This window comes from Dreissena polymorpha, chromosome 8 (assembly GCF_020536995.1).
Source record: "Dreissena polymorpha isolate Duluth1 chromosome 8, UMN_Dpol_1.0, whole genome shotgun sequence".
NCBI lineage: Eukaryota > Metazoa > Mollusca > Bivalvia > Myida > Dreissenidae > Dreissena > Dreissena polymorpha.
Window position 1 is genome coordinate 53,797,301 of NC_068362.1, and position 23,086 is coordinate 53,820,386.

The 23,086-nt window shown below is 32.5% G+C and overlaps 2 protein-coding genes across 15 annotated transcripts; one reads left to right on the plus strand and one right to left on the minus strand.

Annotated features, from left to right (window-relative positions):
• Positions 1 to 4,751: 4,751 nt before the first annotated feature.
• Positions 4,752 to 16,864, minus strand: LOC127842592 (uncharacterized). Of its 14 annotated transcripts, XM_052372170.1 has the most exons (14): positions 16,408 to 16,549; positions 15,831 to 15,998; positions 14,642 to 14,684; positions 14,065 to 14,232; positions 13,810 to 13,926; positions 13,053 to 13,196; positions 12,538 to 12,582; positions 12,035 to 12,061; positions 11,124 to 11,252; positions 9,937 to 10,044; positions 8,502 to 8,592; positions 6,448 to 8,263; positions 5,597 to 5,712; positions 4,752 to 5,339 (listed from the first exon to the last, which is right to left on the minus strand). In XM_052372170.1, the coding sequence occupies exons 2-12, from the start codon at positions 15,876 to 15,878 to the stop codon at positions 8,149 to 8,151; spliced, it is 1,035 nt and encodes a 344-aa protein (XP_052228130.1). In that variant the 5' UTR covers positions 15,879 to 15,998; positions 16,408 to 16,549; the 3' UTR covers positions 4,752 to 5,339; positions 5,597 to 5,712; positions 6,448 to 8,148. The 14 variants fall into 14 exon arrangements, with proteins under 14 accessions (XP_052228130.1, XP_052228132.1, XP_052228131.1 ...); XM_052372172.1 differs by having other exon boundaries at positions 5,597 to 8,263; positions 14,065 to 14,128; positions 15,831 to 15,894; positions 16,408 to 16,864; XM_052372171.1 differs by having other exon boundaries at positions 5,597 to 8,263; positions 15,831 to 15,894; positions 16,408 to 16,863.
• Positions 16,865 to 19,260: 2,396 nt separating this feature from the next.
• LOC127842595 (uncharacterized) lies at positions 19,261 to 21,273 on the plus strand. Its single transcript, XM_052372188.1, has 4 exons — positions 19,261 to 19,408; positions 19,612 to 19,680; positions 20,181 to 20,268; positions 20,859 to 21,273. Exons 1-4 carry the CDS (start codon positions 19,354 to 19,356, stop codon positions 20,998 to 21,000), a joined length of 354 nt encoding a protein of 117 aa, XP_052228148.1. The 5' UTR covers positions 19,261 to 19,353; the 3' UTR covers positions 21,001 to 21,273.
• Positions 21,274 to 23,086: the final 1,813 nt, after the last annotated feature.

Genomic DNA, 23,086 nt, shown 5'->3' on the forward strand with positions numbered 1-23,086 from the left:
CTAATGCAATATTTCTTACCTGAATTCAGCGCCTTACGTCGACGATAGTAGAATCCACCCATACATCAACAACAGATGCGATAGGTGCGCACTTGGGTCCAACTCAACTCTACCCATAAGGATACCCGTAAAGAAAGTTTACATAAAGTGTAAATATTAATTGTTTATATTTGTAATATGCTTGCTTGAACTTTCAAACCCATGTTTAAATACACCCAGTTATCGAATATAATAAAATATGTTTGGACAAACGTACATGGGGCGCCAGTAGAGCGCATCTTAGCCCTTATGACATGACCTTCTTAGTATTGCAATACAAAATTGTGATGGTTTACTTCAGTCGCTGATATAACATATGATATGCTACTTTCTTATGTGGCTTTTACTTTTGATAACACATCATTTTACTTGTTATTTTACAAAAATATGCAAATATATAAACATGAACGTAATGTGGGCGCACTTTCGGGAAACCAATGCAATTCATGACCTAAACTGCAAATAAAGAAGGAATCTCACAAATTTTGCTCAAATGCATTTCCCTTTACCCCTAAAAACTAGTAATCTAAAATATCTAATACACAAACACAGCCCGTCATCTTCTTTCATATTCAACACTAGTCTGTTCTGTGCAGTAACTCAATTAAAGCCAGGTTACATATAAAAAGTACAAACAGCTCCAGTGGAGAGTTCCCATGTGGTTCTAAGCTAAGGCACGTGACTTCTGATCATCAATACCTATAATACTCCTAACTATTTTTCTTAATTTCTAAGTAATCGTGACTTTCTAAATCCCTGTTAAACACACCATGCACGTCCATTTACAATCCATGTATGTCTGTACATAACAAGCTCGATGCCATTATCGAATTTTGTTGTTTACATGGCTGTTTGTTTTGTGTATTTTTGTGTATTTATCTTCAAACCGTTTTTGCTATCTTATCTCTTTTACGCATAAACCCATTTTGCCATACTAACTTCTATTTCAAATAAAAATAATTTACTTACATAAGTAAAATGGTTTTTTGCCTCGCTAACACAAAGCCACAAAGGGTAAGGTCACTGCACATAGCTATTCATTTGTCACTGTTGATACTGGCTTATACGAACTAAAATGTCTTCCGCAAGGGACGATAAGCGCGGATGCAGTATATCAGTGCTTTAAACCGGTCACTAAAAAGAACCAGGGGCGCCTCACTTAAACATATCCTGGGCCAAAGAGCAAATAAACAGTAGGGAAATACACTATACACATTGTACCATTTATATCAATGTCATTACATATACCATAACATCTTAATATTCCGTTTCTAGCTGTGTAATCACATCATTTATACCACCTACATATAGCGTCCATATCTGTACACATGTATCTCCTTTATCAGTTCGAAATTGTATTTATAAATGCCGTATTTTCTTTTTTTATTCGAGTAAGAGTTCAACGTGTTATGTATTGTCCGCGCCATTTATTACAATTTATATGATAGTTTGAGTCTGTTCGCAATACCGGTAGGTACATTCAGTATTTGGGTCTGTGTAAGTCCCAACTAAACTGCCTTAGATAGTATTTAGCCATATATGTTGTTTATGTTCATGCAGTCCATGTAAGCTCCTAACAGTCTGTCTGAGATAGTGTAAAGCTCTAGATAGTTTTCTCGTAAAATCTGTATACAATGTGATAGAAGCAAACGAGTGTGCTCCAGTGATAATAGTAAATATTGGTAATATCGATGTAGTTCTTTTTTATTTATATAAGAAAGCATTTATTTTAATGTCTGTGTAAGTCCCATATTCGTTTGAGACTTTGAGCTCCAGTAGTTCGTTGATTCGCTGAAAAAATAGTGGCTGGTATAAATGTCTTATGCTTAATCATGAAAATGAAACATTCTTTCATTTTCTATCTTACATGCAAAATATAACGTTTGAATTCGTCGAATTAATATGTTAATCATATTATGTTCAATAATTTGTTGTAATAATGTTGCTCTTCAATAAACAGTGAGTTAATTACTTTTCTGCTTTATTGTATTACAATATATGTACAAATGTTCATGATGAAATGGTCGTAAATAATAATTAGAAAAAAATTAAGAAAGAGGATAAAAAATACGAAATACAAAAATCCAGATAAGCTCAACTTATTGAAAAAATATAGTCTAAGTTAAATTCAGATGTTTGTTAGTTTGCATGTTCTAAATTTGTGAACTTGATGGAATCGATGTAAACGTGTTAAACTTCTGTAGGAGTAAAGGAATTCATCCCACAAGACTAAAATTCATCAGGCAAAACTTTGCAATTAATAAGTACATTAAGTCAGTTGTGTGTGCCTTTATATCCCATGTGCACCAAGAAGAGTGTTAATTTGTAAACATCTATACTGAGTACATCCGTCCTCCCATAGGACGAAAATTCATCCGGCGGAACTTTTTTAATTCTTAAATGAAGCAGGCATGTCGTTTTATCACAGGACCATCAAGTCTCTAAGACGAAGATGATTATAAATTTAATGAAATCGATTCACAGTATAAGAATAATAGGCATACGTTAACTAATAAAGCGTTTCTAACCATTTTGAACTGAATGCAAAACACCGGCTGAACTGCATGCGCTTTCCTGGAGACGTAATCACTTGATTGCATCACTTAGTAAAAGGAAGACAATATCTGGGCATTTTCAAACGAAGAAGCAGAAGAGATATGACGTTGTATTATGTTAAATGATGTTTTCAACAATTGGTTTAATACATGAAAAAATATTGTTTTTCGTTTGTAACGTAATGTTTATTCTTTTATTTCCGTCAGCATACGATTAATTATGAGGTTTGACATTGTTATTTACTTTTGTTCGTTCTTTAAGTCTATTTCGTTTTGACACTTCACACTTGTTTTGAGACCAGGATTAAAGATAAGATCACAAAGACAAGTCCAGTTATTCTCAGTTGGTCGTTGTTGGCTCAGGTACTACGTAAAAGTACCCCGGGTACTTCTCAGTATGCTAAAATGTACCACGGATACGGAAAATACGCCTTAAAGCACCCGGTCATACTCCTGAGTGTGTTTTAGTATATTTTCCGTACTCCGTGTACCACGGTGCCTATACCACGTGACTTTTTAAGATCTGTGTGGGGAGTAAAATGTCAACAAAAGCACGACAAAGGTAAGATTTTTTAGGATAACTTTTTTAATATGTCATCATTTTCAATGGGATAAAGTGGAGAGCCCGCTCATTCATGAGAGTTTTCTATAGGTATCATGATTTTGTAAAACAAATGAATATTTTTTCAGTAAAGTGCAACCGCGCGTTTGAACGGTTAGAAAAAGGTAGGATAAGTGTGGGGACATTATTTTATTATGACACAGAAACATCACCTCTCGTGAAATAAAGCAATAAACTTTATGGGCGGAGCTTACACTATATCATTTTGCATTCTTTTTTCAGGTTTCTTTAATATATTTATGAAAACAAAATCAAGAAAAATATTCTAACAGTAATATGATCTGTGTGGTATACGTGTTTAGAAGGATCTGTGTGGTATCCGTGTTTCTACAATTTAAGGATAAATTGAGATAATAACGACAATATATATATATTTTAATTAATTTCAATTATTTCAATACAACAATTACTACTACTACTACTACTACTACTACTACTACTACTACTATTACTACTATTTCTGCTACTACTACTACTACTACTAATACTGCTACTACTACTACTACTACTACTAATACTGCTACTACTACTACTACTACTACTACTACAACTATTACTACTACTAGTAGTAGTAGTAATAGTAGTAGTAGTAGATCTATTATTATTATTTAAAAATTCCTTCATTTCAGTAATCACCTATTTGGCACTAGTGAGCGGACAAGGGTTAAGGGAAGAAAAAATAGAGGAAACAGTTTCACGAGACAGGAATGCTTTACAGAAGGGGACGCTAGGAGTAAGGTGGGAGCGGGCGAGACGGAACGATAGCAAACTGTTGCCAAGAATAAAAATGCAGATAGACGAACACAATGGACATTTTAATTCTGACACAAATTCTGCAATAGAAATTGTGTCAAATATTACACAGGTTGACAAAAAGCAAAGGCATGTTCTTTCCTGAGTAATATGTTTGTTTTAAAATCAAATTTGGAATGCAAACTGATAAAACAGAATCCACCAGACGTATTGGCTTGTCATTTTGTTGTTATTTAAAGTTTAAGGTAAACGGTATGTTTATTAAAAACAAAATACTGTTCATAGTAGAAACATATATATATGTGTGTGTTTGTGTGTTTTATTTCATATATGGAATTCATATTGTTGCATTAGTTTATTACATAGAATAGACATTGACAATCATTCGCCATGTGTTGGTGATAATGTCATGTTATAAATTATGTCGTTGTATCCAGTGTAACAAGTGTATTCTTATCTTTAGCGTTAATTATTTTGAAGGGAATATAAAAAGTAAATGAATAAATATTATATTATATGATGATATATGTACGATTCTGTGTTGTGGATGGATGCAGCTCTGAAGAATGTCAAGACGTATTTTGAATTAAAGAGTATTGTATTGTATACACAACCACATTGCATACATTGTTTACTGTCAATTACCACGGCCTAGAGTAATTATAAGCAGGCAGTTAATTATGTAAAGCAATCGTGTAAAACCCTAGTATTAGAAACCCTGGCTGCTTATGATTATCGAACTAGCTCGTGACAGCGGTATTTAAAGTTGAAACCAACGAAAAAACATCGCAAAACTTTAATCAAGTTATAATTAAAAAAGAATCACAGATTCGATATATCAAATCACAGATGCGATATATTAATGAATAACGTAAATCCAAATTATTGCACAATTATTTGAGAATGATTTCAAATACACAAACGAACTAAACGAAACCTAAAAATTAATCAAATTCGGATAACTTTAGAATCATTTTGAAAAGTAAAGTACAAGTAAAACAACGAATAAAATAACGTAAAACGATAATGAAGTTACACAGACAAACTGTAAACCATTATGATTTTTAATCAGTTTTCACGGATTTATGTGAAGTCCTCACGTATCGAGAAAGGTTTGTTTTGCGTTTGTACGTTTTGACACTCCTCACTACTGTAACACTTGTCATGCATGTGGTTATTGACGTGCTCTCTGAGGTCATTCTCACTCCTAACTGCCAACCCACACTGGTAACATTTCACCAATCCCTCTTTTTTTGCACTTTTCTCTCTAGCCACGAGTAGGTACTTGTCCGCAAAGCTCCTGCCGCACTGTACACACACGTGACATTGGGGTCCTTTGTTCGTTGAAGCCTTCTAAGATTGTAGGCATCCTGAGAAAAAAACAACATATTTTATTCACGTGACATTTCAATGCGTAAACACGCTATTTAAAAAATGTTAGTATCTGAGGACACGCGTTCGTTAGTTTTAAATTACAAACGATTTGACGATTATTGAGTTATTTCAAAATATATGATAACCTGAGAGATTAGATATATTGTATATTTGTGTTGTTTCAAGAAAATCCGTTCATCTTGTTAGCATAACTGTATACAAATGTAACTATTTTTAAGGTATTTAATCTTACCTGAAATTTTTTCCCACAGCATTTATAGTTTCCAGAGTTAGCGTGTCCCCTAATGTGGCGCAATAATCCAGCTCTGGTCTTCGACATTTTTCCGCATTCGGAGCATTGAGCCATACCTTAAAGCAAATATAATATCAAAAATAATATACGATACATTACTTCACCTGACAGTAGTGTTTGGCGCCAAAATAAAAATGGAATTTGATACTATAGCATAAAGTGTACACTTAATGAAGGTAAGCATGGAATTGTCATCGATTTAAGATGCTCCAGCGTAAGATTTTAATATTATAATGGGTATTGTACAGAATGCCTGTAAATCATAATTATGTATTAGTTCAACAAGCGGTGCAAGCGTAGTGTATAGCCATTATGTGTTTTACATGATAGCGCATTTAAAAATCCCGTTTCAAATACATTGTTGACAAGCATTTTTTTAAACAACTAAATAGAACTGAAAAACTTAAAAACAGTTTACCACACAGATCCGTTGAAAAACGTATACCACACAGATCATATTACTGTAAGAATAGTTTTCTTGAATTTTGTTTCGTAAATAAATAACAGAAACCTGAAAATGGATGCAAAATGCTATAGTGTAAGCTCCGCCCATAAAATTTATTTCTTAATTTCACCAGAGGTGATGTTTTTGTGTAAAAAAATAAAATGTCCCCACACTGATCCTACCCTTTTCTAACCGTTCAAACGCGCGGTTATACTTTCCTGAAAAAATACTTATTTGTTTTTTAAAATCATGATACCTATAGAAAACTCTAATGAATGAGCTGGCTCTCCACTTTATCCCATTAAAAATGGTGACATATTAAAAAAGTTATCCTTAAAAATCTTACCTTCGTCGCGCTTTTGTTGATATTTTACTCCCCACACAGATCTTAAAAAGTCACGTGGTATAGGCACCGTGGTGTACGTTGAAGAATATTTAAGAGCACTCAGGGTACCTTAAGTAGTACTTGAACCGACAATTACCAATCGAGCTCCCAGTGTGAGCATGATTATAAGACATCGAGACATATCTTGTTCTTGAAATCGTCAACTGATCCCTAATTACACTTATTTCAGTTTTGATTATGGTTCAATAAAAATGATCTCAGTGTACATTTAAATTAGATTTTAATGAATTAATATGGTATGACAAAGAACCCTGCATTTATGTTTTTACTCATTTTACAGTTCTTGGTAATTTTTACAAGCATTCACAAAAGTAGCACATATTACTCGTATATTTTATATGTTAATTTCAGGTTTGGATCAAGGATTCAGATGACATTGATATCAATATTGCTGGTGATCTTGTTTTTAATTAGTTGCCATCTTTTCTCAAGAATAAAAAAAGCAAAAGGTTTCCTTAATTTTATAAAGTTTGGGCCCATGACAATTATTCGGGCCTATGACTTTGCTGAGGCTGAATGACCTATGCTTTTTAAATTAATTTGCAGACCGGATCTGAATGCACTATTTTCTTTATTATTGGTACACATCTACTTTTATACATGTTTTAAGCACGATGCGGTTTGTTGCATGTTAAATAATCTGAAATACGATATCAATTTACATAATGTATGTGATGTCTGACTGCACTCCTAAACAACATTGCTTTTATTAATAAAACCAAAATTGCTACATAAGTTGAGTGTATATAGATTCATTTAATTCATAGCTTTATAACATTGAACTCGTTTAAAAAAACACAATAACATTTGGTCATAGCAAACATTTCTCAAATTGTTAAAAAAACAAACGTAACGAAACACACTGTATTGTTTTAATAAATTCAAAAGTTAATGAATCATACACATTTTGCAGGTAAATGATAATATATTAATTGCGACATTTAGGCTTACATAAATGCATCAGACATTTCATATAATTTGAGTCATAAGGTTACGGTATATCAATTCATGTGTTATAGAAAATATATTGCAGCTGATAGATCTTAATTAACTGATGAATCTAGAAAACAACAATTTAACTCAAACATCTCATTATACTTATTTGGTTGCGTTATATTTCCCTTATAACACATTATTAATAATACATGTAGTAATCATTTTAATTGATTAATCGATGCAACTACATTAACAGCATCAAATTTATATTCTCTTTTCGCATAAACAAATTACCAAATACAGAAATGACTGCCATTTTAATTGAGAAAGTGCCGGTGTTTGTTGTTAGGTTGAGAATAATCATTTACTCCTTCTTGCGTCGGCTGTTTTTTAGAGTACACAAAGCGACGTCGTTTGTGTCATCGTGGTCATGCTTACCAAAATGACTTTACACGTTCATGTTGATTGTGTCAGAGAAATCATATTCGTTACTCATTACAACCGCGTTTTTAGCTTTATTACCGTGGAATCACCAGCAAAGCCGGTGTAATTTGCTTTTCTTGACTGCAAATCCACCTTATTGGCGTTCCTTTATGTGTTTGGTATTACTCTACTCTAAGCATTAAGGTCAGCAAATTCATGTTCATAACCCTTAACTCCGTGTGCCGTAATGTCGTTTTTCCGCAGCCGACTTGGAACTGCGTACTAATAACTTTCATTTTTGTGCGCAGGTTTTCTAGGCGTCTCATTTCGGCAATTGACGTCATACAATGCGTTCATGTAAACGGACACTTGCGAATTATCGAGTTTACGCCTATATCTGAAGTATATTAAGTTAAATAAAGATCAACTTATGTAACTTGTTGCCTTCTGGAACTCATTTAAATCGTTTGGGTTATTTAACAAATCAGTTTCAATATATATCGTTTCTGTTGGAAAAAGCAATGCTACAAATATATTCCTTGTATACCTGTTTACGTATGCGAAATCATGAGATTAGTAATGCATGTACATTACATTTATCAGAATTTCATATTTAAAAAACGTCATGTAGTTACCTTCTTTTATAAATGCAAACGCCAACGATGGTAATTAAAACGATGACCACGATGCTTGTGCTAACACAAAAACCGATGCCAAGAGCGGAACCTGCAAAGTAATGCATGAAAAACATCAATGTAAATATATTATCATCAATGACACTCATTATCGATAATATATGTATTATCACATGGCTTATAACGACAAAAGCCAAAGCTTTTGTGCAACTTTAACGTAAGTTTATTATTTAAAAAAAAGTTTACTGACTTAATACGCCATTAGACGTTGATGACGATTTTCTTGAGATTGGTCAGTGAACAAATGAAAACCACCATTGACGTTCGTGTCTAAAACTTGTTAAAGATATGAATATTTGCAATGGTTGTGCAGCATGATGAACAAATAACAATATGCTATAATGACATCAAATGTGATTGTAATTAAAGTACATTGACATTTATGCATGTTACAGTAAGACTAGAACATAGTATGTCATTTTATTTCACTATTATTCAGATAATATATCTATAAAGTTTATTCATATTAGGTGTGCCGGTAAATGTTTTGGTTCGGCCGAAATAAACATCAGAATAAAGGCGTTAAGTTTATTACTAAGGAAGATCAGTAAAAATGGGACAAATATTGTTCTACAACTGGAACCGAACCCGGGTTGATCAGTTATAGGCTGTCACGTTAATCACATAACAATTCCGACTTTGTATGCATTTTTGTAGTTTTTATCGTAAGTTATCCACTTTATGTCTTCCATGATAACGAAAGCAACGAAACAATTAAATTATGTCTCGCATTCAAACACGTTATCAACTATAATTGTGCTCTTTAAGCGTTTGAGTACCTTTATAGAAATGGTATTTACAGTATTTTTGTACGCCACTTATATGTCCGTACTGTTATTTCACTACCTTAGTTTGTGTTGTCTCCTTTTGAAATATAATACTAAAACGTTTATAATTAATGAGTCAATTAGTGAACATTGGCTTTTAAGTTTTCACGTACAAGTCGCAAAACTTAAGTGTGATTTTTGTTGGATGTATTTTATTCTTGTAGTGTATCTGAAGAACTACACAATAGTAACGTTCCCAACCAATCAAAGAATGTTATTGCCTTCGACATGTTTATCAGAGATTTACCATCCTAAAGTGTGCGCATGCAATGTTTATACCAACGGTATGGACATCTAACGATATTTTAAATACATTTCCTTTTTAAAGATCGCGTACTTTTTTTATTCGATGCAATTCAAGTTTGACAGATCATTTCCCGCGCACAATACTAAAAATAAAATATAATGAGAACATAGAAGATAAATGGCAAGTAGAATAACATTTTAAATATATGAGTATTTACTATAAAACGGGTATAGGTTTTTAAAGTGAGGTAATATGTTAGTCCTTCATGAACGTATTTATTACTTTGCTGCTGCTATTTTACTTGATGAACTTGAATCAGGTAAACGAACTACAAATTCAGTCGATGTATCCTCTTTGATTGACATCATGGTTGCTGTTGAAGGTTCTGTGTGGTGTTTCACTTTTGTTCCTGTTTTGAAATATATTACCAAAAAATCAACAATGCATAAATCAATTAAAACGTACCTTAAACGAAAATGTCTAAACAAATTAGCGTTGATTCATATGTCGTTCATGTTTGTTTGCTCAGAAGTCATGAATCATGGAACCGTCATGCATAGTAACTGAACAACTATGAGTATGTTACGACCCTAAGCAATTACATAATGTTACACTGTTTACAGGTTTAGAAGAGTTTCAGTGTTGCGCATACATTATTTACATCAACGATGTAAATAGCTAACGACATTTTAAATAAATATCCTTTTAAATGAAAAACCCGTACCTTTTCTGTCGATGAAATAGAATGTATCGAATGTACAGACCGATAATTAAACGTTCACTGTTACAAATACTAAATTAAAAATATAAAATAAATATATCAAAGATAAAAAGCATATAGATTATCATGCTATATATATTAATAATGACTTTTTAAATGCTGTAAGCTTTATAAGGGATGTAGTATGTTTATCATACATATACGCATTTTTCTTACTCGACTGCTGCTATTTTAACGGATGAAGCTTGTCTACGAACTATTGATTCTGTTGATGTATTTTCGGTGATTGATATCATTTTCGCTGTAAATGTTTCTGTTGTTCGTTGAACTTTTGTGCTTGTTTTGAAATTTATTCAACAAAATAAATAATGCATGCGTTCAAGCAATTACCAATTGTCTGCAACTAAAATGTCGCAAATTAACTTTGATTCATTTATTATTCTTGTATTTATTTTGTTCAGAAGTCCTGCCAAGTGCTATCAAATATCGAAATTGTTTTTAACATGTTTGTCAGAGCTTCAGCGTCCTAAAGGTTTGCACAGATATTGTCTATATCAACGATGTCAATATCTACTGCATTTTAATAAATAACCATGGCCCGTAATTTTTCTTTTGATACAATACAATATCTACCGATCTTTTTACTTTTATAAAATAAACGTATCAAAGATGAAAAGCTATCCTAAATGAGTCATAACATAGGGTACAATTATGTTAAGTTAGGTTATATGGTAATCCTATGTATAACTTAGCTGTTGCTATTTTACCTGATGAAGTGGAATCGTGGTTACGAACTATATTTTCTGTCGCTGTATTCTCGCTGATTGACATGATCGTTTCTGTTAATGATGCTATTTTGTGTGAAACAAACGTTGTTGGTAAATCTGATCCGCACACTGAAACAATAAAGTACTTAAAGAGATCTTTTCACGCTTTGGTAAATTGACAAAATTGAAAAAAGTTGTTTCAGATTCGCAAATTTTCGTTTTAGTTATGATATTTGTGAGGAAACAGTAATACTGAACATTTACCATGGTCTAATATAGCCATTATATGCATCTTTTGACGATTTTAAAACCTAAAAATTATAAAGCGTTGCAACGCGAAACGATTGAATAATTTGGAGAGTTCTGTTTTTGTCGTTAAATTTTGTGAAACTACGAAGATTGCTTATATAAGGTATAAAATACTTCAATTAATGTACTCGGCGGAATAGCTCAGTAGGCTAAAGCGTTTTTACTTCAGGACTCTGGCAGGACTCCAGGGGTCACTGGTTCGAAACCTGGTCCTGGCAATGTTCTTTTCCTTTTTTAATTTTTATTCTTGATTTTTTACTGGAGCTTTTACGATCCAATGTTTACATTTATCGATATAAAGCATTTAATGAATAAGTTAAAAAATGCCAAAATCTGTGAAAAGGCCCCTTTAATGATTGGCATATTCTAAACATGCTTAATTTGTTTGATAATCGTCCATCACTTTGGTGTGCATCTTTGACCTTCAAAATTATGTTTACATATGATTTATAGAATGCGTGAACGTTTTAGAAGAAGTAATACAACAACTTTTGTTGCTTTTGTAAATATTTTAATAAAAAGTTTCGTTTTTTTAAATATTTATGCAAGTGAAATTACCATGCGAAATCATTTTGATTTTTTTTATTAAAGTGCATAGGTACCTGAAAGATCATTTCCGGTGAAATTCTCTGAAATTAATTAACAACGCATGTATGTATTCCTATATATGGCTGTTTGTCCAGCATAAACATTTATATGTTAAATAGTAGACCAGTAAAGATAAATGGCACACTCTTCGTTAAATGTTGTTGAGTTTCTACTTATGCAAATAATATATTTGAAAGAGTTACAAGTATGCGAACATTCCGGTAAATATATTTACATTACTATTTTTGAAGTACGACTAATACGTAAGAACTATACAATCACATATCTCATCGAGATTGACTGACAAATTGTGGGCATGCTGTGGTAGTTCTTTGAACAATATTGTTTGATGAAATAAATAATGTATTTGTAAACCATGCTATTTTCCGAAGATAACTCTCCTTATACGTATATTTTCCGGACATAATCAATAAATCATTTTAAGATTTGTACCGATTTCACAAAAAGAATACTGCAAAGTGTTACAGTCACTGACAAAATGAAAGTTTGCATTTACGTCCATCCACCATCCCACAACGGTCAAGGTGTTTCCGACTGTCATCTTTAAAAGAAACAAACATTAGTGTCTCAATCTTTTGAGGTCTGTAAACTTATTCATGCACCCGTCAAAATAATGAACGTTTATGAAAGAATTGCAAAATTATTTATAAAAACTTGACTCATCAGCATGTTCGGATATACCCGTAGTAATGTGAACTCATACATAATGAGTGTTTGCATTGTACAAAACTTGTTCATTTAACAAACACGTACTTAAATATGTGCAAGCACGATGTGTAGAACCAAACAAAAATCAGACATGGTTATGTATATATATATACTACAAAACCAACAACTACACCTGACAAAACAACAACTATACCTGACAAAAACAACAACTATACCTAAGCTTGACACTAATTATGTGAATAGTTTTTGTCCTCTTGTTAAATATATGTTTTTGTGTACAATAACCTAATCTGTATATCATCTGTTTTATTGCAGTTTATTTATATTTTGTTAAAAAAGTACCTGTAAATGTGTAATTCTGGTAGCGAAATGCACCTCTAGGCCAGTAATCACCAAAAGGCATAAGTGGCGATATTGCGAAGGAGGTTTTGTTACATCTAGATGCTGCTTTCCATGTCGCTTTCTTTAAACACGATGCTATATATGCTACATTTAAATGATATGAGTTTATTTTAAATGTTTGTGGAAAACATTGAGGTTTAACAATTACTTTAAGTTGCCATCCAGGTTAAAATATGCTTAAATCGGCATCCAAAATCGTGTTTAAACTCTCAAGTACTTCAATATCTGCCCAATCATTGTATCTGTATTTGGTTACGGTAAAAAGTATTAACGACATAATTTATTTATATCTAAACAAAAATCGCATTAAACCGAACCTGTTCACATGTTTGCTTTTTAAAAATGTCATTAAACGATTGTACTTATAAATTGAATTATCTAGAAATAAAGACGAAAAAAATTGCTCGAATCCGTTGCCTCCAAAAGCATTAGCTAGCGAGCTACCACTAAACCACGCAGGTTTTTGAAATAAGTAGTTCGTTTGGTCGTTTCAAGCTTTGTCTCTTTCAATACTAAAAATGTATTAACTAAATGTGTTATTGGAAGACAATAATTTATTTCGTAATACATCAAAACTAGAAGTATGCGATTAAGTACCAGTTTAAGTTATGAATGCCCCAAAACAATAGCCCTCCAATTTCCACGATAAATAAGCAAGAAATATTTCAATTTAACAGCTGGAAAACAATTATCATACTTATCATGTTGTTGTCGCGACAAATAAAATCCCTTATTACTTCACAGCTTCCAAACTTTGGCGGACTGATCGGAATTAATATGTTATACGTTCGGTATTCACACTCGACAGGATATTCTGAAGACAAATTGTTATTATGTATGCAATCAGTTTTAAAGAGTATTTCCACAGATGATCACGTTTAAAATATGTAATATGCATATTAACATATTATTATTGTATAAAAGAGCTATGTAACAAAATAATACGTCTTACCCGTAGTCGCAATCCGAGATGCATAGTCTGCAGTCCAAAACGATCCATTCAAGTGTAGTCCAGTCTGAAACAAGATGGAGCTGATACTTACTGGAGTGCCCCGTATATTGAGACAATGTTGCATTGCAGACGTCCAACTCGTCGGTTGAAAATAACACGTGATACGAGCTGTAAACGATTCAATTGTTGCAAATATAGTTATATGCGTATCAAATAAAAATTATATAAATGATTACGGTTAATAACGAAAACCCAGTTTAAACGTTAAGCATATAATGGAATTAATAACAGTATGTCATATTGTTTTCTGAGTAAACATGTAGAATCGGAGCTTCAATGAAATATTTAAGTAACTATGAAATAAAAACTGCCAAGTACAATAAGAAGTAAAAACTCAACTTTTCACAATATTCGCGATTAAAAATCAAACTTAACACTTCGAAATATGATTCATTTGAAAAAAAATTACCGTCATTTTATTTGACCCTTTTTACTTTATTGTCGAGCATTCTCTTTATGTATTTAAATGCGTATACGTACATATTATGGAGTTATAACTCATGTCTAAAAAACGTACCACTAACATCGACATAGGCCACTGCAACCCATACACAGAGAACCTGTAAGTCCATTTCAGTTTCAACACGTCTGATGCAGATAGGTTAACAGTTTAATTACGTTCAAAATGAGATATACGAATGGGGCGGAAGTTAAAAACGCTGTCAAAGCGGTCATGTATAGGTCCGAGCTAATCAGTAGATAATTATTTATAAGTGTGCTGGGTATTCGTTTCACAATGAGGATAATCAAATGTATCATATCGCTACACTGATATCTGCCTTACATACCACACACCGTATTACGAGTGACGTCGATGGCAGAGTGTGCCGTCAATGACAGATAGTTTGACTCGACCGCGAACAACATGTAGGTTATAAATTCGTTTGGTATAATTATATCACGCAAGCAAGGCCACAATCATTGCTACGAACATATTGTCCATTGACTGAGGACGCCACCCGTTAATTATGGACTCGTTGTTCAAGTTTTTAAAGAAATGCGAACGAGTTAAAAGTGACGGTTTCCGAAACATCATTGAAAATGACAAATTTTTGTTCAAAATATCTCAAGTTCGAAATAAATGACTGGATTTCGTGTTATATACTTACGCATTTATCCCTTGGGGATACGTAAGCCAAATATCCGCCCCTTGAGTTATTTTATGAACATGCCACAGGCGTCCAAACTGACCTCGTCGAAAAACTAATTGATGCCATATTTGGCAGATATGTATTTTAAATGATGCCGATGATGGCAGAAACGCTGTAGAAGATGCTAATAGATGTCAATAGAATGTTGTTATATTGGTCAATATTAGCAGATATGTCATAATACTCGGAATTAACTATAAAGTCATCTTTTTTGTAAAATTTGATCTATTTCAACAAAACTAACAATTTCATATCAAGATGTATAACATTTTAGACAAAAAACGTAAAAGGGCGTAAACATGTTTAACAAATATAATAATATAATCCGCAAGTACTCGTGATGTTATTAATAACACGTCAGACGTCAGTATTATTTTTCATAATTTCTTGTTAAGTGGTGACGTAGATAAACAGAAAAACAAGTTAAATTGTTATTATGTATACAATCAGTTTTAAAGAGTATTTCCACAGATGATCACGTTTAAAATATGTAATATGCATATTAACATATTATTATTGTATAAAAGAGCTATGTAACAAAATAATACGTCTTACCCGTAGTCGCAATCCGAGATGCATAGTCTGCAGTCCAAAACGATCCATTCAAGTGTAGTCCAGTCTGGAACAAGATGGAGCTGATACTTACTGGAGTGCCCCGTATATTGAGACAATGTTGCATTGCAGACGTCCAACTCGTCGGTTGAAAATAACACGTGATACGAGCTGTAAACGATTCAATTGTTGCAAATATAGTTATATGCGTATCAAATAAAAATTATATAAATGATTACGGTTAATAACGAAAACCCAGTTTAAACGTTAAGCATATAATGGAATTAATGACAGTATGTCATATTGTTTTCTGAGTAAACATGTAGAATCGGAGCTTCAATGAAATATTTAAGTAACTATGAAAAAAAAACTGCCAAGTACAATAAGAAGTAAAAATTCAACTTTTCACAATATTCGCGATTAAAAATCAAACTTAACACTTCGAAATATGATTCATTTGAAAAAAAATTACCGTCATTTTATTTGACCCTTTTTACTTTATTGTCGAGCATTCTCTTTATGTATTTAAATGCGTATACGTACATATTATGGAGTTATAACTCATGGCTAAAAAACGTACCACTAACATCGACATAGGCCACTGCAACCAATACACAGAGAACCTGTAAGTCCATTTCAGTTTCAACACGTCTGATGCAGATAGGTTAACAGTTCAATTACGTTCAAAATGAGATTTACGAATGAGGCGGAAGTTAAAAACGCTGTCAAAGCGGTCATGTATAGATCCGAGCTAATCAGTAGATAATTATTTATAAGTGTGCTGGGTATTCGTTTCACAATGAGGATAATCAAATGTATCATATCGCTACACTGATATCTGCCTTACATACCACACACCGTATTACGAGTGACGTCGATGGCAGAGTGTGCCGTCAATGACAGATAGTTTGACTCGACCGCGAACAACATGTAGGTTATAAATTCGTTTGGTATAATTATATCACGCAAGCAAGGCCACAATCATTGCTACGAACATATTGTCCATTGACTGAGGACGCCACCCGTTAATTATTGACTCGTTGTTCAAGTTTTTAAAGAAATGCGAACGAGTTAAAAGTGACGGTTTCCGAAACATCATTGAAAATGACAAATTTTTGTTCAAAATATCTCAAGTTCGAAATAAATGACTGGATTTCGTGTTATATACTTACGCATTTATCCCTTGGGGATACGTAAGCCAAATATCCGCCCCTTGAGTTATTTTATGAACATGCCACAGGCGTCCAAACTGACCTCGTCGAAAAACTAATTGATGCCATATTTGGCAGATATGTATTTTAAATGATGCCGATGATGGCAGAAACGCTGTAGAAGATGCTAATAGATGTCAATAGAATGTTGTTATATTGGTCAATATTAGCAGATATGTCATAATACTCGGAATTAACTATAAAGTCATCTTTTTTGTAAAATTTGATCTATTTCAACAAAACTAACAATTTCATATCAAGATGTATAACATTTTAGACAAAAAACGTAAAAGGGCGTAAACATGTTTAACAAATATAATAATATAATCCGCAAGTACTCGTGATGTTATTAATAACACGTCAGACGTCAGTATTATTTTTCATAATTTCTTGTTAAGTGGTGACGTAGATAAACAGAAAAACAAGTTACCACACAATATTCGATCCGATATATATATATATATATATATATATATATATATATATATATATATATATGTGTGTGTGTGTGTAGAGGTTTCTGAACATGTGTTCTGGGTCATCGTATAGCGTGTGCATCTGTTTCCCGTTTATCATGTTCTTGATTACAATAAAACCTTGTTTCTTGTTCAAAATTATGGCTCCATTAGTGCAAAATTATGACATTATTAGTTTATATGTGGTTTTAAACCCCGTAAAAACACGTGTTAAGTAAAGCGCTATTATCCGTTTGATAAATCCGCGATGCTCCAACATTTATACAGGGATTTTGATCACAATTATTTTACATGTATAGTGTATTCATTACAAAAACATAGTATAACAAAAATTCGGACATTTGGTTTAACATAGGTCGTAAAATTGCAAACCCTTTTTTTCCAACAAAAGTAAAGGGAAAGTGTATGCATAAATGTATTGATCAAAATGACAAATTAAAACAATTATTTAATACAATACACATTTTGATGAATGTCAATTGTGTTTATTGCATTTGTACACAAACAATCATGTAGTTTTAGATAAAAAAAATTACCAACAATCCCTAGTCGGTTAAATACAATCCATATGGTGTATGTACCATTAAAATACAATAGTATTGAAACTACAAGTACTTAGAGATACATTAAAAACCTCGAAAACATTCAGTCGTTTTCTAGTTACCAGTTATTCAGAAATATTCAGATCATTTGACATAAGATATAAATTCGCTGATTATTTTATAAGTGGTTTGGTATCGATGTCACACTTTGAAAGACATGCTCCTTCTCTCAATCAGCTTTTATTTTATCGTATATGTCAACATTGAAGGCCGCATATGTTGAATCTACAGTGTTGCTAATGTCGTCATAGACATGAATATCATCAAACTCCTTGTGCCCACATTCATGTCTGCTGACAAAATAAAGTTTCCTTCAAAAGTAGCCCCTAATATTTAAAATATATTTTTTCGCTGTTAACAATAAATAGCTTAACGGAAATCATTTACATTGAGTTTTCTTTTTCATTAACTTTTTTGAACGTATTCAGGTCCTTGTTTCCAAGCGGAAATATATAAAACGGGCTTGACGCACATGTTTAACTAAGTTTTATTAAAATGGTCTGCGCCTTACTAATTACTTATGCAAAAGAATGGAGGATACTAATTGCCGATTCATTCAAAATAATTTATCATTTCGCTAACCTGATGTATTTACCTTCTTTTATAAACGCAAACACCGGAAATGGTAATTGTTAAAATGACCACTGTCATAGTAAGTGTCGGCTTTAACATGTGTTTCTACGATTACGATGATCATCTTAACAATTTAGTTTACAAATCCTAAATCAATACAGAAATATAAACGAGGCATTATAAATTATATGTAAATGCTACAGTTTATCACAGGTTGGTTTCGTCAATACCGTTCACAAACCGCACGTTATTTTAAGCACTACGCTTATACCAACACTTTCTCATATGTGTTGCTTACACAAAATAATATCTCTGTGTAAAAAATCTAAATGATTGTTTTTATTGTTTAAACGAAAAGTATGTAAATATGTATAAAAGTTTGTTTACAGTCTAACACCATTTCTTTTAAATCTTTATTCTAGTTTGCTGTTCGTCGACGTTTTAACTTTTATGAAAAACAAAAAATAAGATCGTATTTACCCACTTAATGCATTTATGACTTTACTTAATACATCTGAAATACAGAATCTATTTAAATGTAAACAAATATGACCATGACCAGATAAGATAGCACACCTATGCATGTTTGACGCGTTCGTTGTGTTTCCTATCTCACCGTGCAAGATGTTAAATTGTAATAGTTATACTTCATCTTACAAGGGACATGGACTTACGGTTTATCTGTGTAGTTATTACAATAACACATGTTCACTTTAGTGGTAAGTTTGCATCTTGCAATTTTTGTTTGTTTACATAGGCAACATAATGGTAACTGTCATGTACATAATAATGAATAAACCTTTGTTTACTGTTAACATTGTTTACATATACGAAAATATATGCAATATGTTGTATAAAAGTGTAAACAGCGTATATATCTAAATTACACGTTCCATTATCATTATATCAATGCATTTTAAAGAATCACGCACTGAGAAACCCGAACTTGAAGCATCGACGCCCACGGCCCCAAGCGCTTTAGAAAAGAAAGGTATGGTCGTGAAAAGGTTAGAATTCTCTTATGAGAACACGTTGATTGACACAAAAACAAAGAATTGAAATAAATCACCATAAATCTGCTTGTGATAGTTGTGACGATCCCTTTCATTCTCATCTTAGTCCATTCGAATATACGTTACTTGTGTAATAACCCCATTTCTTAGTACAGTTGCCAACGTTTTTTAAAAGGTTAAAATATATTATTCCTTTATTAGTGTTATTTGATATTACATTTATGTACGACTTCACTTCAAATATTGTATAAAGAATACAGTTGAATTGTATTTGTAGTTTTTAGTTTAATACCTTGGTAATACCACAATTATGTATAAAATGTTTTTTGCGAATGTTTGTATGTTAATATATTTCCATTTTTGCGTAAGGATAAGGAAAAACCTATTATATATGAATTTAAAAAATAACTTTGTGATATGTTTGCATAAAAATGTCATTTCTATTGCTTATACTCTTGAGCTTTATTTCTCATTTCAGATTATATAATAGGCACTGTCGTTTGTCTTGTCGTCGGTCTTTTTATTGTCTTCTTGGCGGTGCTTGTTAAAAACAGCTACATACGAATGTACGTAAGATAGACTGCATTCATTCAGAATATCATTAAAATGCATCAACTTTAGTTATCCACAAATACTTGTTAATGCAATGAAACAGATAAATCTTAAAATATCAACCTTCAATTAATGGCTGTGATTAAAAATGTTTCCAATGAACATTCAAAGACGATTACCGGCGATTTACATGTTTTAATATTTCTCTATTGTGTTGGTCAGTTTCCTTAAATAAGCTTTGTGCGAAAATGGTTCTTATGCTATATGCGACCACTGTACCGCCAGACCAGCCTGCGAAATCACGCATACTTGTCAGGATCTACCCTGTCCGCCAATAAGACTACGCAATCTTACGTGCATCTTATAGCAGACACGGTACATGTAGCTCCTGACCAAAGTTCAGGATTGCGCAAGCTTGCCTTGAGTTATGCAAGTCGCATTTGGGATAAGCCCCTTTCTCAGATGAAGCGGCTCCAAAACCAACACTATGCTGCTTAAACTAGTTTTGTTTAAGGTGAAAGCGGAGTTTTTTGTAGGTTAAATGGCGACATAAAGACATCATGCAATTATAAGTTTCTGTACAGAAACAAGTATTCTTTTGTAGGAAAAGGAATGCTAATAATGAACACAGCATACAAGAGCTTGGGCGCACGGACTTGGGTGATGTTCATGTCTATGACGAAATAAGCAACATTGAAAAATCAGCATATGCTGCCTCCAGTCCAAGGTTGACATTTACGATATAATAAGACATGGAGAGAAGGGTCATACCAATGAAAGCGTGAAATCGGCACCAAAATATTAGTAAAATGCTCTGTTAGTTAAATTAAGTTAAATGATCGGGACATACCTCCATTACCGAAAACCTGAAAAGGACACTTTTATAATGGTATATTGCGTTGTTTACATGTAGGTGTACTAAGTATCCATGTTTAATTATGTTTATCTTGCCTTAATTTCACAACCATCATAATTTTTTAGTTTGAATCGTCATGAAATACAAAGACTTGGCACTATTACGTTCCTTATTCTCATTTTTGAACTACCAATATGTTCTGAAGAAACATCAGTCAAGCAAAATATCATGGTTCAGTGCACACCTTTGGGTAATGAAGCTCCCAACTAGTTTTTTGGAATTCTGGCCATAGTTCCGATAAATGTTCTGTAATATGTGCACACAATATTCATATTTATAAGTCTCCAAAAATTCTAAGAAACGTAAAGCAGAACATTCTGTATAGTAAAATGCATATCTTTGTTTGGTATGAAGCTTTCCTTGGAGAATCATCTATTGCTGCACAAATGATATTGACAAATACTCAGGATATGATGTACTTTAATTTTTATTCAGTGCCCCATGCTTGATTATGAAGATTTCCATAATTATTCATGTATTTCATTAATTAAAATATTTTTTCTGAGAACTAGTCCGGAAATAAATCATGGTAGCTCGACAAACGGATATACGAACAAGTCGGCGAATATATGCTATCCCCCTTAATTTTTCGGGGAATGTAATGTACCACTAAGTACTTGTAGTATCAATTCTTTTGTATTTTAATGGTACATACAACCCTATGTATTTTATTAAACCAACTAGGATTTTCGATAAAATTGTTATCTTAAACCATATGATTGTTGGTGTTTTAATGCGATAAACACACTTGGCCTTCACCAGAGCTCGTCAAATGTATCTCTTATGAACCATGCTATATTTATTTACCATTCAATACTTTCATACATATATGATAACAAAAAGCTATGCAGTCTTTATTTCTTGACGATCCCAAACTCAGCAGCTGAAAAGTGCAACGTCCTACAAATATTTACCGATTACATATGTCGTGTATTAAATCATTCTTAAAGTTTTCTTTTTGCATAGCATTTATCCACGTATAGGATTACTCTTTATCATTGTCTCAACAAGCGTTAATAAAAAAACACAGAAAAAAGTTATGCTTTACCAAATGACCTAATTTGTTTTTACTTCAAACATTACGTTTTGTTGTATTATATACATTTAAACTTAAAATACTGATCAAACTCCGTTTAATATTTTTTCAGAATGCGCCTTTATCAAAATAACAAAAAATGTTTCTTAACTTTATTTTTTACGTATTTTAACAACACATGTAAAATTAGATTGTAAACATTTTGCAAGGGCAAACGGCTTTCAGCTGTAGTTAAGATATATTTTCCGTAATTTTGATAACAGCGTAGATTATTTTTTATGATGGTATTAAAATATATGAAAATAAAGTTAAAGATATTTTCCGTAAATTTGATAAAGGCGCAAAACTGAACATTTGATATTAATTTATTAATTTTACCTTAAGAGAGTTCAAAATAAATGTGCTATGACTAATTTATGTATTTATTTATTAATAAGCTTTAGGTCTGTCTATTAATGACAGCATTTTTAACAGGAAGCACTTCATGTCAACGATAACATGAATGAAACGGACAGCAGATGCGTTAGTAATACAGATCAAGAAGCTTGTCGCTCTTTGTCTTCCCGAGTTAATATTTGATTAACGTCACGTAAGCCGGTGACATAGGGCACATATCAGCAAACCTCTACTGATACGTTCTGGCTGAAAAAAGATACCGGTTTGACAAGGTTTTTAACTTCCGCCTCCTTTTCTATCACACAGTCAACGTAATTGAACTGTTTATAAATCTTCATTAGAGCAATAAAAGTGAGATGGACTTACGAGTTCTCTTTGTGTTTGTTTCAGTGGTTTATGCCAATGTTTGTGGTAAGCTGTTGATTCATGAGTTCTTACTTCATAATATTAACAATTAGTTATTGTTATAGGTGGAAGATGTGTA

Bases quoted from the DNA above. Each gene is read 5' to 3' on its own strand.
- LOC127842592 (XM_052372171.1), bottom strand. From the start codon at position 15,878: ATGGATCGTTTTGGACTGCAGACTATGCATCTCGGATTGCGACTACGG. The intron at 14,233-14,641 runs GTACGTTTTTTA...AATCGTTTACAG, and splicing joins GGCCTATGTCGATGTTAGTG to CTCGTATCACGTGTTATTTT. The intron at 8,593-9,936 runs GTAAAATAGCAG...ATTACTTTGCAG, and splicing joins ACCTGATTCAAGTTCATCAA to GTTCCGCTCTTGGCATCGGT.
- LOC127842595 (XM_052372188.1), top strand. From the start codon at position 19,354: ATGGACTTACGGTTTATCTGTGTAGTTATTACAATAACACATGTTCAC. The intron at 19,681-20,180 runs GTATGGTCGTGA...TTCTCATTTCAG, and splicing joins AAGCGCTTTAGAAAAGAAAG to ATTATATAATAGGCACTGTC. The intron at 20,269-20,858 runs GTACGTAAGATA...ATTCTTTTGTAG, and splicing joins AAAAACAGCTACATACGAAT to GAAAAGGAATGCTAATAATG.